This window comes from Tachysurus vachellii, chromosome 9 (assembly GCF_030014155.1).
Source record: "Tachysurus vachellii isolate PV-2020 chromosome 9, HZAU_Pvac_v1, whole genome shotgun sequence".
NCBI lineage: Eukaryota > Metazoa > Chordata > Actinopteri > Siluriformes > Bagridae > Tachysurus > Tachysurus vachellii.
In genome coordinates this window covers 24,469,329-24,489,212 of record NC_083468.1, presented here as the reverse complement: position 1 = coordinate 24,489,212, position 19,884 = coordinate 24,469,329, and the positions used below count along the sequence as shown (strand labels likewise).

Genomic DNA, 19,884 nt, shown 5'->3' with positions numbered 1-19,884 from the left:
CTAACAATATTTATAAACTGTACAAAAGATTTAATTTTGGGGTTTCAGTGTAGTTTGCAATTTCCTACATTACCCACAATGCCATTCGAATACCAGCTGATAGCAGTGCAGTTGGATTGAACCCTCACTTTATCTCTATCTAAAGGAATTGATGAAGAAGCTCTTTAAGTCTCTCCAGCTCTCTTATCTAATCATCTCTGGATCAGATTCCAAAGCTTCAACTTTTATTCTTCTTCATTCTTCACCTTCACCATTAGGATTTATTATCACTATCCAGCTTGATCCACTAGAGGGAGCTGTGGAACAACAATCTGTGCAGTTTTATAAAGACATTGGCTGGTAAGTATTTCAGGTGTTCTGCTTTCTGTTCTTGCAGGTAAAACCTGATAGACTTCATTATGCTTTTTGTCTGAGAATAAAAGATCTATAATATATGTCACTTTCTTTAGAGACAACAAACTTTTATGTTCACTTTTCTACTGAAGTCATAAGGCAAATAAATAAATAAATAAATAAATAAATAAAATAGCATCGACCCCAGCATCTGAGTTTATATGGTTTTATATCTGCATATGTGATAAACAAGTCAGAACAAATTATAGATAAACAGTTTTAATAAAATTAGCTTTAAAAAGAATGACATTTCTTTATTTTTATTTGTTAAACTCTTTTATTTGTTAAACTCTCCATTTGATGTGCTTAATGTAACAAAAGCTCCATCTAGGACAGAGAGAGAGAGAGAGAAAGAGAGAGAGAGAGAGAGAGAGAGAGAGAGAGAGGTCTGAGCGAAGGTCTGAGCAAAGGTCTGTGGGAAATTTATACCACAATTCAAGCTGAAAACATGAAGACAGAAACACAAGAAGAAGATGAAAAAGACCAGGACTCTCCCTGAACTTATGAATGAGGCACATATCAAGTTATTGTTTACATGTGATATGTGGGGACATAAAACCGCACCCAGTTAAAGTATATTATCATTTATCCACATGATGGGTTTGGACACGAGATAAGATGGTCTGTTTGGTTCAGTGCTTCAGTTATAAACTGCTTACAATCGTGCCATGTTCAACATCACACTTTAATTGTTTCACATCATGTTTCTATATAACTGCAACTACATTTCTTCTTCTGGCATCTTTTAATTACATAGCAGTTCACATTTCTCTTCTGATGAACTGCATTTCTGCATGACATGACTTCATCTCCATAGATTCATACATGCAAGATGTTGTACAACACAATCGGAGAAAAATGTTAAGTAATACAAAGCAGCAGTGTTAGATGCAGCACAGTGTCCAGCTGAATTGATAAAGACTTTCATTCATGAACCGACGATGCAAGGGAAAATTTTCTGAATAACTTAAAAAAACTGAATAACTTAATAAATTATTAATAACTTAATAAATTCAAATTACAGCTTCAGCTCAAACACTATAGAAATAAAAACTTTAAAATGAGTATTAATACTTATAATCTTCATAATATTAATAATTATTGATATTATTATTAATATTTATATTAGTATTATTAATATTAATCTACAGTAAACACTGGCTTCATCAGGGCCATGAGAGATATTTATACAGTAAACACGGAACACGGAACCGTATGACGAAGCTCAAGAGTCGACTCTTGGGAGTCGATTCTTTAACAAATACTTTGGTGCTTGTTTAATAAACAAACTTCTGAACTGTAATAATAATAATAATAATAATAATAATAATAATAATAAGAAGAAGAAGAAGAAGAAGAAGAAGAAGAAGAAGAAGAAGAAGATTTTATTTAAAAAAATATTTATTTTGTTATATTATACTCTTAATTTGTTCACTGTTATTTTGTTAGTCAGGTTTAATAGAATTATTAAACCCACCCTGAATGTCTAACAATATTTATAAACTGTACAAAATATATAATTTTGGGGTTTCAGTGTAGTTTGCAATTTCCTACATTACCCACAATGCCATTCGAATACCATCTGATAACAGTGCAGTTGGATTGAACCCTCACTTTATCTCTATCTAAAGGAATTGATGAAGAAGCTCTTTAAGTCTCTCCAGCTCTCTTATCTAATCATCTCTGGATCAGATTCCAAAGCTTCAACTTTTATTCTTCTTCATTCTTCACCTTCACCATTAGGATTTATTATCACTATCCAGCTTGATCCACTAGAGGGAGCTGTGGAACAACAATTTGTGCAGTTTTATAAAGACATTGGCTCGTAAGTATTTCAGGTGTTCTGGTTTCTGTTCTTGCAGGTAAAACCTGATAGGCTTCATTATGCTTTTTGTCTGAGAAAAAAATTATCTATTAAATATGTCACTTTCTTTAGAGACAACAAACTTTTTTGTTCACTTTTCCACTGAATTCATAAGGTAAAAAATAATAAATAAATAAAATAGCATCGACCCCAGCATCTGAGTTTAAATGGTTTTATATCTGCATCTGTGATAAACAAGTCAGAACTTCTCATTTATGACAATGACTATAATGACTGTAACATACAGTATCTGTAGACCAAATTATAGTTAAACAGTTTTAATAAAATTAGCTTTAAAAAGAATGACATTTATTTATGTCATTATTCATTTATTGACAGAAACATTAGATTATCCATTTGTAAGTGTGTGTGTGTCTGTGTGTGTGTGTGTGTGTGTGTGTGCAAGCCAAACAGTCTGTATTATGTAAACAGATAATGAGCAAAATGAAAAATAGACAAAGCTCTGGCATACAATTTCAATCAATCTATCTATCTATCTATCTATCTATCTATCTATCTATCTATCTATCTATCTATCTATCTACTGTATCTATCTAATTTTTCTCCTTTCAGTCATTAGAAAGAAACCTGTGAGTAATAACTCGGTCACTTCCTTGTTTCTAATCCTGTCTTTCTTTTTCATTTTATTTCAGACTCTCTACATTCACGCGCCTAAGAAACATAAAGTGCTCCATTTTTATACATACATGTGCAACAGTGTAAATATACTGTATGTATGTATGTATGTATGTGTGTATATATATATATATATATATATATATATATATATATATATATATATATATATATATATATATATATATATATATATATATATATAATAAAAAAGATAATTTGCTCACTTAATCACACCGTAATTCAAAATGACTCGTGCAATGTTTTGTTTACTTCTCCACCTGCAGCCCCGCTTCCTTATTTCCGAACAAATCAGCTGACCTTTCTCTCATCTTCTCTCATCCTCTCATCTATAACCTTTCTCTCATCTTCATCTTATTCTTATAACCTATATAAAGACATTAGAAATAAAAATAAAGCTTGGAAGGAGGTAGCAGAGATTGTTGAGTTGTTTTATTGAGTGTACGCAGCTAAGAAGAATTAGCTCAAGTAATTAACTCAAGTAAGAGGAAAATTCCTCCTCCATCCGATACACTCAATCTGCTTTCCATGAAGATATTTCCCATGCTGCACCTCTTCATCATCATCTACTCCTCCTCATCACAACTCACAGCAACAGATCTTCGACATGTGCTCTGGACTCACAAACATCTCAGAATCACCGCTGGGTTGAGAAAACGTCCGTCCATCCAAAATATTAAATCATAAATAAATCCTGATGAGGTTCATGTGAGAGACATTCATACGCTTTGTAACTGATGGTCTTACAAAAATAGAAAAACTAATCTAATTTAACTACAAAGTGCAAATGCTGTTAATGGTTCATTATAACTTGCAACACTGTTGAAACTATATACATGATTTTACAGTTTGTGATGGTGTAAAATTGTATTTTTCTCTGTTCTTGTGGAAACCTGTGGAAGTATTGGTCATTCTGTGGGCTTTATGAGTCGAGTCACACACATCGAGTGCAAGGAAGAAGTGGATGATGTGGTAACACTTGTGTATACAGGAAGAATCTCAGTATCAGAAAAGCACATGGTCTGGTTCAGTCTACTCATCCAGGACTAGGGTCTTCTGAGTTTTGTGTTTATTCGTATGTATTTCAGTCCCCAAAACACAGGAACAGCACTAGCAGATCACAGAGATCAGGAACAGAAGGCACGCTAAAGCTACTCGAGTCGCTCTGGTCTCAGAGGCGCCGTTCATCTGCAGCTTCTGATGGACCACCGTCTTCTGGTAGCCGTTCTCTGAAGCGATGCACTGATAATCGCCTTCGTCCTTTTCGCTCATGCTGTCGATCAGCAAAAGGCAGTCATGTTCCGTTGAGACGCAGTCCTTCCTACTGCCCTGGTGGTGCCATGAATATGAGGCATGATAGGATTCAACTGGACATTTAAGGTAGTATTTAGAGTATTGAGGGACGCTCTCATGGACGTCTGTTTTGACTTCTTTGTGGTTGGTTTTGGGGAAACCTGCGAAGTTAGAAATGAGCACATCATTAATATTAGAGATAATGGATACTAACTGCATCCATAAAGTAACATCATGAGAAGTCAGTTAACATCCGCATTATTGATGACGTCGGCAGCATCACATGAGCTGGTTATAAAAAACAATCCAATGTCTACACACACACACACACACACACACACACACACACACACACACACACACACACACACACACACCTACCATTATCACATGTCGTGTGGCTTCCATGGGTTACATCTTGTATTAAGGATCTATATTAAAAAAAAGCAACAATCGTCAGATTTCAGATGAATCCAAAACTCTATCATTAATTCTCAAATGTTCTACAAATTCTCTTCATTCTTCACTACACAGCTAAGAACTGTCAGGGATCAGGTTCAGAGTTTAATCACTATAACAGCACAGTGCCTCTGATTGCTCAGAAGGTTTAGATTAATATTTTATAACAGCAGCTTTGACAACAAGACGAATCTCAAATCTCACTCTGTGTACACAATATTATACTGTTTCCATAGTAACAGCTCATTCAGAAAGGCTTGTACGATGGATAATATGTGGATTTATACACGTGTCATTTATATGTATAATCGTTGGTATGATGTTTATACAAGCTTCATAGAAGGAGTCTCCAGTGTCAGTGTGTCATTAAACTCCCAGAGTAAACTTTTTTAACAGTTTTGTGGTTTTTCCCTATTATTGAAAGCAATCTTGGATTTTTAAGGTGAAAAGAGAGGCTGATGATGGAAAGAATGTTTGAGTGTGTGTGTGTTTTTGTGTGTGTGTGTGTGTGTGTGTTTCTGTGTGAGTGTGTGTGATAAAAGTGTTATAAATGTCTGCTCTTTCTCATGTCTGGTTGGTGGTTCTTGTGGTAATTTTAGGAACACAATGAGTTCCTACCCTTTCTTTAGACTTTATTTATATGATGGCGCTCTTTTTTAGAACGTTTGTACATTTTGCATGAGATCAGCTTGCATGAGAGCATGAAGCAAAACATGGGCAAATGTAACAAAGAGCTGGACTTGTTCATACAATCTTAATTCATTGCTGCATTGCTGCAACATCCCTTTGTTAAACAGGAAGAACATTACAACATGCACGTCTCTGCACTCTTGCATGGGTACATACAAACACCTCAACACGCAAAGCTGCATCCTTCCTGCACTGTTTTTTATTATTTTAATTTTGCTTAAACTATGATTTGACCTTAAAATCAAGTTTCCAGAGCAGGAAATAATTCAACATGAGCTGGTTTGAACACGTACCTATTATCAGCCGAACACTCCTCCGAGTCCCAGCTGCAATACGGGTCCCGGGCCATGACACACGACTTACAGTCTTTCCCGTACATGCTGCAGTTGGACAGGTCAATCTGGACCACCTCAGTGCTAGAGCTCACAAAGAGCTTTTTCTGGAACAAGAACAAAAATAAACTGTTGACACATGAATGTTATCAGCTGAAGAACTTCTTCTGCCTTTACAGGAATACACAGTGGGTCTTGCAGTAATGAAACCCAGAGTGCTTTAAATACAATCTATTCTATTTAGAGTCGGTCCTTAAACACGTTTTACTGTTACATACTGAAATATAACGAAAGTGTGAATGAATATTAGAATGAATATTATGAATGAATTGTGTGAATGAATATTAGAATCGAACTCTGAAGTTTAGGTTACGTATAAACCAAATTGATTCAGACTGATAAAGATGGACCCTTGTAAACATACCTGATGTCATTTGTAGCTGTTCTGCTTGGTTAAAAAAATCAGGTTTTAATTAAATAAAATGAGAAAGCTCCCCTAATATACACAAAAACTGCATGTACTGGTGTGTTTATGCTTTTTAACCCTGCTTTAATGCCTTAAAGGAGCAGCATCTATCAATTGCTTGCCATTTTTATCATAGTGTTATTAATGTAGTTATGTTTTCTATATAAACAGAGGTCAGTTCAGGTAATGAGATTTTCCACACAGAAAGTATGTCCCAGTTTCTCATTGTTCTCTTACAGTTACTCTGTCGAGCAGCATGCTGGAGATGTGTGTCCTGGATTTAAAGAGCTTGTACTCGGCGATGATGAAGGGCTCGTCCTCCTGCTCCAGGATTTTATGTACATTGCCATTGTCTAGGGGGAGAAAACCAAAGTACAGATTTATTTACTTTAATATATTCTCTTAATTGGTCTTACATACACCTTTATATATATTATATATATATATATATATATATATATATGATGTTAATGTCCATATATATATACATACATATATATGGACATTATGACATCATAGTGTAATAATATCATGATACACTTGTATCGTATAATTATATCAGTCACCCGTGAGTGTGTTTATTCAATGTATAATGTAATGTTATTAAAAGCCAGCTGTTTAATTTTTCCCTTTTTCTTCATTTTTTAATTAAAGCTGAACAAATCACTGAACCTGTAGTAAGATGTGACAAAAATTATATCATGAATCCAAAATATATTTCTGCTTTACGCAATAAATATCACAATATACAGCAAACTGAAAGTATGATTAGCATTTTAAAAAAAAGGTCTACAAATATAATGTAAATATCAGAGATGGGGGACTCGAGTCATATGACTTGACTCGAGTCGGACTTAAGTGGCAAGTTTGAGACTTGAGACTTGCTTGACAAATATTAAAAAAAGACTCGACTTGACTTTGACTTGACATTCATGACTTGAGACTTTACTCGGACTTGAGTTAAATGACTCGAAATAACTTGTTTTTTGTTTTTGTTTTATCTTTTTTGTCTATTTTGTTTTTAAATCTGTTTTTAAACCCACGCAAGAGTGTAATCTAATCACGTGACGCAGCAGACAGGCAGAGGGAGCGCGCGCACTAACTAATAAACCTTAACAGTCGTGACGAAACATGGAAGGCGCTACACCAAAAATAATTAAGTCCGGGTACCGGGATTTTGTGCAAGATGAGAAGAGCAGAACAGCAGTATGCGACCACATCGCTCACATTTGAATGACAAATTTCTATCAAATTAAATTTTTTGTAAGCGCCATGTAGTGTAAATGGTTGGTCACTGTTTATGTGGAAATGTCAGCTTTTTTGCAGTAGCACTTATAATTTGTCTTCAGTGTTAGGCTTTGAGTGAAAAGTGTATGGATCGTTCATGGGGATGCACATATATATATAAAACATAAATATAAATATAAAAAACTTCAGAGTTGCAAGCAGAGCCATATTCTTGTCTCGCATGCACACGCACACACATTCAATTTAAAGGGACAGTTCACCCAAAAATAAAAAAAATTCTTTTATAATTTTCTCGCCCTCATGATGGTACAAACCTGTATAAATTTCTTTGTTCTGATGAATACGGAGGAAGATATTTTAAGGAATGTTTATAACTAAACCACGTGGAAGACGTTCAGTTCTCTCCAGCTCTGGAAAGCTGATCCTATATTAACACGGGTCCTACTTCTTACCTTAACGTAAGCCTTTTTTCACTTTTTTTTCGTTTTTATCCACCTACTCAATGTTTCAATCCTTTTCTGCTAATGTCACACATGCGCACTGAACACTCTCTCCGCCTCATTTTGACAAGACACGCCCCTTTCTGCTCATTGGCTACACGTTTGTTTTGTTTGTTGGCCCGAATCAGTTTTCTGAAGCATTTCTCAAACAACGTGCACCCCACCTTTAACAAGATAACAGGCGTCTGCGATTGTAAATATCTGTAACGTCGCAGGTGTCTTTCAGACAAACCCGCAGCCACCAGAACGTAGTCTATGCCAGAGTAGCGTGGTAATATGTAAATATTTTGGGGGGGTAGAAAGAGAGAGGGAGGGAGTGAGATAGAGAGAGAGAGACTCACACACAAAGAGAAAAAGAGAGAGAAGGAATGTGTGTGCTATTGTTTAATCTCTGTTTTAAAATTCTGCTTATTCCTGATCTATGGTGTAACATCTGTAACATGAGACATTTTGGTGTCTCATGTTCTGTCCCTTCAGACAGATTTCATGTCATGACTATAACAAATTCAGAAAGTGCTCTTGCTCTTAGGTTCCTCTTTACATGAACACTGTTAGACTTCAGAGTATAGCTACAAAAAGAGAAATGATTAATAATCGAACTCACTGCCACTCAGATGATTACCATTTCCCTTTTTGAGTCTGGCTCTCTTCTTCATGTTGTCTCACTACCTTCAACTCTGCCTTGCTCATTAGGGATAAATTTCTCAATTCGGAATGTATGATGTAAATCAACTTTATTTTGTCTTTGCAAATAGATTTTTAATTGGACCAAATAGAATTTAATCTCTAACATCAAGTAGGCATCCGAATTATTACTGTAGATAAGTCCAAAAGAGCATCCCTATATTGTAATAAGTATTATGATACTAACAGCGTAGGCTCCTTTAAATAGTAGTACAGCTTATCTATAGTGCTAATCTAAATCTAGCTGGGCTAGTCAGGACAACATGTATCTTAGCTACATCCTCAAATGAACAAGTCAAGTGATAATGTGCTAGTGTCTGCGTGGTAAAACAGATAAGTATCAGTATTTTGGTAAATGACTACTTAACCCTGAAATACTAATCAGAAATATCAGTCCTGCAGTCATAGTAATAATTCATGCCTCTCTTACACCAGTGACACAACACTCTTTTTCTATGCCTTTCCAAAGTTCTTACATCTTCTTATCCTGTATTACGACTCATACACTTACAGTCACAGTTCTGACGATTATGCTTCTAGTAAATAGAAAACTGCTCACCGAGACTCATGAAGAGGACATGATGGCTATGTCCTGACTTCCTGTTCACAAGTGTGTCCACCTGGAGGTGTGTGTAGTGATAGTTGTTCTCGAACACCACAGGGTCTCGTACAGGTTTAATCCACTTCTTCAGCTCAGGAAGACTTTCCATAAACTTCAGAATGTTTGTCGGTAACAAAGGACTGTTTGGTACACACTGAAAAACAGGGTTAAAATTGATTAAACAAGGAGTGCAGAGATAAAGGTGAGGATAAATTCTGTTTTATGGAACGGTAGTTTACCTCTCCGGGAAGAGGTGAAGAAAAAGTCTCCTTCTCAGCTGTGAATTTGTTGCTCGTGAAGACGTGAATGATGTCAGACATTTTGTAAACGCACACGGCTCTCAAGTTGCTGTGGGAGAGAAACAGATAGATACAAAATTCAGACACACACACACACACAGTGTTTCTTCTTCTATTAAATTAATATTTATTAAATTATTAAATTAAACCTACAGACTTAGTGTCTAAGGCAGGGGTCGACAACCTTAAACACTCAAAGAGCCATTTGGACCCGTTTCCCACAGAAAAAAAACACAGGGAGCCACAAAACCCTTTTGACATCTAAAATGAAGAGAACAGCTGCATATATCGTTTTTTACCTTTATGGAAAGTACTGTATAGAAAAAACTGTAGTGTGTTGCATTTATGAAATCAGTGAACTGCTACCGAGTAAACAAAATTTTATTTCTGCAAGCAAACAAAAATATTTTGAACAGTTTGAACTAACCTTAACAAAAAAGACGCTGGGTTGAAGGTTACTTTCAAATAAAATGTGCAATGTCTAATTGAGTCCTCTTCATATTCATGACATCAAAATTTTAACTTGCCGGCTGCAGCGAACCACAAATGCGTCTGCTTCTGTGTGTCGGATTTCGCAAGTCGGCGGTTATGACGCATATTGCGAGCGACAAAAAAATTAAACACGGTTTATTTTAATACAGGGCTGTCAAGTGTCACTCACTGAGAGTGACAGTCATGCATTTTGGTCTTTTCTCCCGCTCTCCCGCCACACATCGTATTTCTCACACAGAAAAACTTTTTGACTATTTATCATATATTTAATAAGCTGCAGCACCCAAAATGTATCAGTCCACACCGCTGTCTCTATGGAACCGGGCAGGAAACAAGCGCGTCTCCCCTGGAGTTCTTAGTCGAGCTTGACACTTATCAGTCAATCAAAAAAAGAGGCTACACAATAGCAAATCAGAAAATAGCACTATCTGGGTAAGATTTAATGCAACAACCAATGAAAAAAAAACATATTCATTAGCGAGGGTATGTCACGTTTGCCTGTCTTCAAAACTTGAGAGCCCTGTTAATGTTACAAGAGCATCATAATCAACATTATCACAACATTATCAAGGACTCTTCACATCCCAGTCATAAACTGTTTAACTATCAGGAAGGAGATACAGGAACTTACACACCAGAACCAGCAGGTTCAGGGACAGCTTTTTTCCATCCACCATCACACTACTGAACTCTACATTACACCGCTAAATCACTACAATACAAACACAAAACAAAACACTGTATATAACCTCTGTACAATACTTGTACATATTACATAGTTTATCTTTTTTACTCCTCATTTATTGGATTCATTACATCTGCACTATTTTTTTTATCTATATGTATATGTATCTTTATATCATCTTTATATATTTACTGTACATTCTACCCAACATTTCACATTCATCTATGTGTACATAACGTGTATATATATGTGTATATATATATATATATATATATATATATATATATATATATATATATATATATAAAATAGACTGTTTATTCAGCTTGCTAACTCCTTAAATACCATAATCTTGTAATCTTGTAACCTTTCACTCTGCACATTCCTCTTCAATGCCATAGCCTTAGAACCATTTCTGTAATTCTGTAATATTTATTCACTGTATACGCTTTCATATATACCACTTGCTGTAAATATGCTAGATATTTATTTAGATATTTTGCTACATTTTGCACTTCTGGTAGATGCCAAACTGCATTTCGTTGCTGTGCACCTGTACTATGCAATGACAATAAAGTTCTTTCTATCTATCTATCTATCTATCTATCTATCTATCTATCTATCTATCTATCTATCTATCTATCTAATCTTAGAATTACATTTTGACAAATGTTTTGACAACTAACTAAAATAAAATAAATTTAAATTATATATTTGTTTTCCAAATCTACATGGAGCCACAGCAGAGGGATGAAAGAGCCTAGACCCTGGTCTAAGGGAACAGAAACACTGAAGAAAAAACACAAGGCTACTGAAAACTGAAGTAAAACTACTGCATCAGCCATAATTGTAAAGATTCCTGATTTAGCACTGAACCCAAAACACACTCACTTCCCAACCGCAAAAATGATTACAAGGCATCTTACACTCTCTCTCTCACTCACTCATTTTCTACCGCTTATCCGAACTACCTCGGGTCACGGGGAGCCTGTGCCTATCTCAGCCGTCGTCGGGCGTCAAGGCAGGATACACCCTGGACGGAGTGCCAACCCATCTCAGGGCACACACACACACTCTCATTCACACACGCAAATCACACACTACGGACAATTTTCCAGAGATGCCAATCAACCTACCATGCATGTCTTTGGACCGGGGGAGGAAACCGGAGTACCCGGAGGAAACCCCCGAGGCACGGGGAGAACATGCAAACTCCACACACACAAGGCGGAGGCGGGAATCGAACCCCCAGCCCTGGAGGTGTGAGGCAAACATGCTAACCACTAAGCCACTGTGCCCCCTAGGCATCTTACAGCTAAAGTGAAAAATAAAGCAGACAGTGCCTGCTGTTGACTCAGCTCAAACATACACCATGACCATTTAAAAATGTGCCAAAGTGTCTCTACTTTAAATAAATGCTTCCTGTAGGGAACAGACATATGTTTTATTAGTTCATGTAGTAGCTACCTTATTTGCCTGTGTGTCACTGTCAATGTGCATGTATTTGTACAAATGCTGTTAGCCTGCTTACGTAAGCTAACATGCCAGGATTTCTGTGAGAATTTTTTTTAACGTTAATGGAAAAGGTTAGCTACAATAATTACCTTAACCCAACTTGGCAAAAACCAGCTAAAGTCAGCTAACATTACATCTAGCTACATCATAACACTAGTTAGAGCTGCTTTATAAAAGGATTTAAAAATTGTTAAGGTTAAAGGTGGAGTGCATGTTGTTTGAGAAATACTTCAGAAAACTGAGTCAGGCCAAAAAACAAAACAAACATGTAGCCAATGAGCAGAAAGGGGCGTGTCTTGTCAATATGTGAGTGCACTGTTCAGAGAGAGTGTTCAGTGCACGTCTGACATTAGCAGAAAGTGACTGAAAGATTGACATGGCAGATAAAAACGAAAAGTGAAAAAGGCTTACGTTAAGGTAAGAAGTAGGACCCGTGTTAATATAGGATCAGCTTTCTAGCGCTGGAGAGAACTGAACGTCTTCCACGTGAAACAGAGCTAAACCTTTCACTTTACAACACACAGTACTACAAAAACACATTTATATTACCATAGTATTACTCATTGAGTTCATTTATTGATAAAAATATCCTCTCGGCCAGCTGCCCCAACAGGTTCCGCCATAATAGTTGCCTGGGTTACGTATGTATGTGTGGGGCAGAGCTATCAAAACAGGGGTGACACCCATTTGGGTTAGGGGCGTGTTTTTTTTGGTGATTTCAAATGTCAACATTGTCATAGGGCAGCAACGATCTAACTAGCTAGCTAACCTGCGCTAGAGCTAACTCAACAGGAGTGCTATTCATAAATGTTCAAAAGCAAACTCCTAGCTATAAGAAACTATCGAGGATTAAATAGAGAATAACTGGTAATATATTCTTTGATTTACAAAATCATTTACAAACTACATTTGTAAAGTTCGAAAAAATTGAAGTATCAGAAAATGTAAAATGGCAAAGTGCAGATCAACAGTCTTGAAAAAGCAGTAAGGCAGTCGTTTTTTAACATCAAATACATCATGAGTCCGTTATCTGTAAGGAAATAAATTCACTGCTAGTGCTACTTAGCTACTGTGTGTGTGTGTGTGTGTGTGTGTGTGTGTGTGTGTGTGTGTGTGTGTGTGTTTTTCTCAATAGATTTACTAGTAACACCAGCTATAGGTGGCTAACATGAGCTAACCTGAGAGGATTTTTAAGTCACATGGTGAGCTCACTAAGCAGATTGGCTAGAGAGTGTTGATTAGCTGATAAGTGTCAGACTCGACTAAGAACTCCAGGGGAGACGCGCTTGGTTACTGCCCGGTTCCATAGACACAGCGGTGCGGACTGATACATTTTGGGTGCTGCGGCATATTAAATATATGATAAATAGTCAAAAAGTTTGGACTAGCCCTAGCATACTTTATATCTTATTTCTCATTATATTAATTTGATAGCAGGATAAAAAGATTGTGCAAGCTACTGATTTAGCGAGTCACATGACTTGTGACAGATTTATTTACACCATGTTTTACAGTTCTAATAACAAGCTAGCTATGCTCTCATAACCTTATTTTAACATTAGCTAGCTTCAGATTAATGCTTAATGCTAAACTTAAGCATTAAGCAAGCAGGATTAACTCGTATAATTTTGTGGCTTATTTCAATACGCCACAGAAACATTACTGCTCTGTTTTGCACAGTTACTTGATGTGTTCATTCTTGACTGATATTAGCCACCGGATATGATTTTAGCGTATCAGATGTAAATTCAGCACAGCATTTAAAGATCATATCAGTAAGGTCACAAATAAGCTTGTGTGGTCACTGCGCAGTGAACATCATCAGGAAACATATTACACATACACATCATGCAAATCACACAGAGCCCCTGGTCAGGTGCTCGATCAAACACATCATCTTACTAGGTATTTTTGAAGAGGGCGTAAATCATGGTGTTTTCCCATTCCGTAGCTTCCAGCACAGCAACGTCCAGCAGCTCGGTATACGAGAGACGCTTCTTCTCATCTCCACAGAACAGGCGTGCGGTCAGCATGGAGGTCCAGCGGAACTGCAGTATTGCTCTACTGCCACCGAGATCCGCCTGAAAGAAGAAACAGCTAGTTTAGTCTGGACAGAGCAGGTTTTCTGAGGCGTCTTCATTTCAATGCCATGAGCTGTGCTGACTCAGAGCATTCATAGTTATTAAACTACCTGAGGAGCTGAATCAGGAGCTATCAGGAGTCATGAGCTGAACTGGCAAAGACTATAAACAGTAGCTGCAGGCTGAATTGATTTTTATCAATAAAATAACAAGTCAAACTCATTTCACAGTCACTTAAAACTCATTTCTAATTTACATTTGAATTTCCCTTGAATTCATTTCTTGAATTTTGTTGTCACAGCCTAACTATTTTCTATACAACATACTGAATGTGTTCATCAGGGCAGTGGTGACTCAAGAGGTGACTCAAGTGGTGACTCAAGTGCTCTTGGTTGTTGATTGGAAGCTCACGGACTGAAGTTCAACCTAGTTCTTCTCTCAGGATCTCAATCGATCCTCATTGTAGCTCTAGAAAAGCAGAACTTATTATATTACCATACAGATCTGAGAAACTCGAGGTATCCAGTGAGGCAGGTCCAAGTTCTGGTTCTGGTTTTGCTCTATGTAGAAGGAGTAGACTTTTCCATCCAGTGATCCATTCCCTTTATTTGCTAAGATTTTTACATGCTTCTGCTCTGAAACCAGAGAAAAACATATTAGGTTAGGTTTAAGTAAGCTAAGTAAAGTTAGATTCAGTGGATAAAGTCTATCTGTTAGTATTTAACCTTTTAACATTTAAACACTAGTATAATCTCATCAAAACACACCAGGACAGTAGAGGATAATGTCCTTAGAAGACTGACGGTGGAAAATCTGGACTTCACAGCAGATTTAATTGGAGGTCATATGACTGACACTCAGCTTTTTTGTTTGGCCTCATGTGCAACCATAGATCAATTTAAGGAAGTCATGGAAATGGAAGTCTGTTCTCATCAGCGTTGTTTAGCTGATCCTCCAAAAAAAAAACATGACACACACGTCTAACAGTCGAAATGCTGTCAAAGCTCTTGAAGTGTTTGAACTATCATAAGTCTCGCCATTTCTGTCTACTCTGTTTTTAGCTCACCACATGACATAATTTCCAGTTAATAACTGTGAAGTCTTATTGTATTAATTCATTCTGAGACGTTCTTTCCCTGATTGTCATTACTGCTGATGTTTTTTTGAGCCGATTGACTGCTATGTCTTTGCATTTCAAAGTTTTTAACTTTGTCTTTGACTATTTGGATTTGAGTTCGATTGTGTTTGAATATCGATACCAGCACACTGTCTGACCACTGCTTATTTACCCATTACAACATATAGACTGTGATTCAATAAACTCTTCTTCACAAGCTCCTAACTCCTAGGTCCTGTGCTAATACACAGTCCTAGGTCCTGTCCTCTCATACAAATCTCTCAAAAATGTGAATTGTTTACTGCTGGATGCAGCATGGCTCTCTCACCGATTTGTCTTGCCGGCGGCCAGATGTATTCATCTCTGGTCTCTCTGTAGAGGCCACCTGTGTCCAGATCTGAGATCGTGTAATATAGAGAATCATCTGGAAAACACACCAACAAACACAGGGTGTATTATATTCATCAGCTGTACTAGACAGTTCAAAAGTCAAATAGGCAACATGCTGAGATATTTAACCTCCTCACTATTCTTACTGTGTATAATAAGTTTAATAATTTGTCAATTTTAAAATTTGACAATATTAAAAAAAATAGTAAAAAACATAGAAAAAGCACTGGACAGAATTTGCATCATATAAGAAACTTTTTATTCAACATCCTTATGTATATATTCATTGGCAAAAAAATTTTTCAACAAAACCTGACAAAACCTCAGACATTTTATGCGTGCATACGTACGTTTAATGATGTTAAAGCAGCCTAAAGACAAAATGAAAACAAACGGATAAATGTTTATGGGACGCTTAAAAAAAGAGGCTTAAATTAACAGGAAACACCAGTTAAAACCTCCCCTACAAACGCTTACAGTATCAGCTTTGGCACCTTTACCCTATGTGGTTAAGTGCTTTAGTAATGCCCTTCCTCCCTGTTTTTTTAGAACATTCCACAAATTGTTTCTTTTTTCTTCTTCTAAAATACGGATGTCCTCCATGTGCCAGTGTATTTGGATACACTTACATATTTAAATTCACTGGTGTTCTGTTAAATCTAGTGCATTATTTAAGTGGTTAATTAGCTTAGTTTGATAAATATGACAGAAATGAGTACAAAAAGAAAAAGAAAATGCATATAAAAATATTTTTTCAACAAAAGTATGTGTCATAGTTCAGGTATCTCCAGAACTTTCCACACGGACATGGCTTTAGGTCTGCAGAATACCAAACCAAGGGTGACAATAAATCTAAACCTGGCCAAAGCTTGATCTGTGAATAAAAAAAGTTGGCTTTCTTACCAACATGAACAGACGGCTCGTTGATGTGTGTTGGATGCCTCAAGCTGGAGCAGTTCACCAGCTTGTGCTCTGAAGTAGGAAGTCCTAAATGTACATCACAGCAGATTGTGTGATGTTCTGTGGTCCCACACAGGAACAGTGGATTTCCATTCCTCCCCTCTTTCAGCATGGAGATTTCATATTCACAATTCTGAAAAAATCAATAAAAAGATTTCAACAACTGAAAAACAGTATAACAATTAAAGGCTGTATAATTGAGGCCAACAAACATCCTTCTGAAACCAACAGACGTCACAGGACCATTTATCCAGAATGATCAAAATGCTGTCTGATGACCTAAAAGTATAATTATTTCTGTCTGCTTCATGGTGGGAGTCTTTTGAAGTGTAACATGGTACAATGAACACAGAGAAGCACACTGTACACACTTTATTAGTTAAAAATAAATCATATTGATTATAAAGCAGAAATGATCACATGCTGAAAAATGTGTGAAACTTACAGTAGGGTTGTTCAGGCATTCAGGTTCAAATATGGGCAATTTCACCTGTCCAGAAAGAAAAACGTGACAATATTAATAGACTTTATTATTATTTGAATAATAATATTTGAAATTACAGACTGTATGAACTCAGATCCAAAGATACACATTAGTAAGTGATCATTCTCCAAAAAAGCTTTAATATTATAAAGGAATAATAAAAGGAAAGGAATATGAGCTCTAAATGACTTTCCGTACTCAGATGTTAGTATGGCAGCTTTCATCGATTTGCTTTCTTACACATGACAGTCTAGAAATTTAAAATAGGTTTAAGGCTAATGGTGCTGTAGGATTCCTGTGTCGCCTCGACTACTAGACTGATATGCAAACATAAAGAAATACGGCGACTTGATTAAATTAAACAGCTAAACAACAGCTAAACAAGCTGTTAGCTAATTAAGCTAAACAGGTTTCTGGACCGTTCCTCAAGAAATCCTTCCAAATGTTATAATGATATTAATTATTAATACATCTCTTGTCTCTTTCCTTTTGTTATCATCACTGTTATTCATTTTATAATAATACACAGTATGGTAGTAATTTACATACAGTATTGAGTGACATACAGAAAGAGATGCTGGGATACAGTTTACCTCCTTCAGCGTTGGATGTTTTATTCTTGGATCGAACATGAACAGGCCCTGAGGTCCTCCGGCATAGATATTTACTCTGTGGGAATCCTGGATCAACGTCAGGTTACCAATCACCTGTCCATTTGATGTGCTTAATGTAAAAAAAGCTCCATCTAGAACAGAGAGGGGGGGGGGGATAACTCATAACTTTTTTTATAACTGAGAGAACTGTTCTCTTGCTGCTTGTGACTTCATGATGTGATGATTTTGGAACAAAGGTCTGAGCAAAGGTCTGTGGGAAATTTATACCACAATTCAAGCTGAAAACATGAAGACAGAAACACAAGAAGAAGATGAAAAAGACCAGGACTCTCCCTGAACTTATGAATGAGGCACATATCAAGTTATTGTTTACATGTGATATGTGGGGACACAAAATCACACCCAGTTAAAGTATATTAACATTTATCCACATGATGGGTTTGGACACGAGATAAGATGGTCTGTTTGGTTTAGTGCTTCAGTTATAAACTGCTTACAGTCGTCCCATGTTCAACATCACACTTTAATTGTTTCACATCATGTTTCTATATAACTGCAACTACATTTCTTCTTCTGGCATCTTTTAATTACATAGCAGTTCACATTTCTCTTCTGATGAACTGCATTTCTGCATGACATGACTTCATCTCCATAGATTCATACATGCAAGATGTTGTACAACACAATCGGAGAAAAATGTTAAGTAATACAAAGCAGCAGTGTTAGATGCAGCACAGTGTCCAGCTGAATTGATAAAGACTTTCATTCATGAACCGACGCTGCAATGCTCATATTGAGCATTAATTCAGTTGAACCCGAAAAAAGACAATTATAAAATAAACTTCTAGGAAGTAACATGTTTGAATAATGAGAGCTATTATATTATTATAAGGACGAGTCATTTCTCTTACTTTCTCTGTTCACTTTGATCCGCGGTGTAAAGTGATGACTCCCAAGTGAGACTCTGAAAACTGTCATCCAAATTAATGCTAAGAGCAAAGTGTTTGTTTCTCTGAATGCCATCTTCAGTATACACTGGCTCCATCAGGGCCATGAGAGACATTTATACAGTAAACACGGAACCGTATGACGAAGCTCAAGAGTCGAATCTTGGGAGTCGATTCTTTAACAAATCCTTTGGTTTAATAATAATAATAATAATAATCATAATAATAATAATAATAATAATAATAATAATAAGAAGAAGAAGAAGAAGAAGAAGAAGAAGAAGAAGAAGAATATTTTGAATAAAAAAATATTTATTTATTTTGTTATATTAAACTCCTAATTTGTTCACTGTTATTTTGTTAGGTTTTATAGAAGAATTAAATATTAAACCCACCCTGAATGTCTAACAATATTTATAAACTGTACAAAAGATATAATTTTGCGTTTTCAATGTAGTTTGCAATTTCCTACATTACCCACAATGCCATTCGAATACCAGCTGATAGCAGTGCAGTTGGATTGAACCCTCACTTTATCTCTATCTAAAGGAATTGATGAAGAAGCTCTTTAAGTCTCTCCAGCTCTCTTATCTAATCATCTCTGGATCAGATTCCAAAGCTTCAACTTTTATTCTTCTTCATTCTTCACCTTCACCATTAGGATTTATTATCACTATCCAGCTTGATCCACTAGAGGGAGCTGTGGAACAACAATTTGTGCAGTTTTATAAAGACATTGGCTGGTAAGTATTTCAGGTGTTCTGGTTTCTGTTCTTGCAGGTAAAACCTGATAGACTTCATTATGCTTTTTGTCTGAGAATAAAAGATCTATAATATATGTCACTTTCTTTAGAGACAACAAACTTTTTGTTTCACTTTTCCACTGAATTCATAAGGCAAATAAATAAATAAATAAAATAGCATCGACCCCAGAATCTGAGTTTAAATGGTTTTATAGCTGCATCTGTGATAAACAAGTCAGAACTTCTCATTTTACTTAAATGACTGTAACATACAGTATCTGTAGACCAAATTATAGTTAAACAGTTTTAATAAAATTAGCTTTAAAAATAATGACATTTATTTATTTTTATTTGTTAAACTCTTTTATTT

At 36.1% G+C, this 19,884-nt stretch overlaps 1 protein-coding gene across 1 annotated transcript; it reads right to left on the bottom strand.

Moving 5' to 3' along the window:
• Positions 1 to 3,324: 3,324 nt before the first annotated feature.
• Positions 3,325 to 18,901, bottom strand: LOC132851444 (semaphorin-7A-like). The gene is made up of 13 exons (XM_060878340.1): positions 18,736 to 18,901; positions 17,804 to 17,955; positions 17,172 to 17,216; positions 16,670 to 16,859; positions 15,705 to 15,800; positions 14,755 to 14,894; positions 14,081 to 14,259; positions 9,427 to 9,535; positions 9,146 to 9,341; positions 6,392 to 6,507; positions 5,650 to 5,795; positions 4,589 to 4,638; positions 3,325 to 4,368 (listed from the first exon to the last, which is right to left on the bottom strand). The coding sequence occupies exons 1-13, from the start codon at positions 18,845 to 18,847 to the stop codon at positions 4,025 to 4,027; spliced, it is 1,875 nt and encodes a 624-aa protein (XP_060734323.1). The 5' UTR covers positions 18,848 to 18,901; the 3' UTR covers positions 3,325 to 4,024.
• Between the last annotated feature and the right edge of the window lie 983 nt (positions 18,902 to 19,884).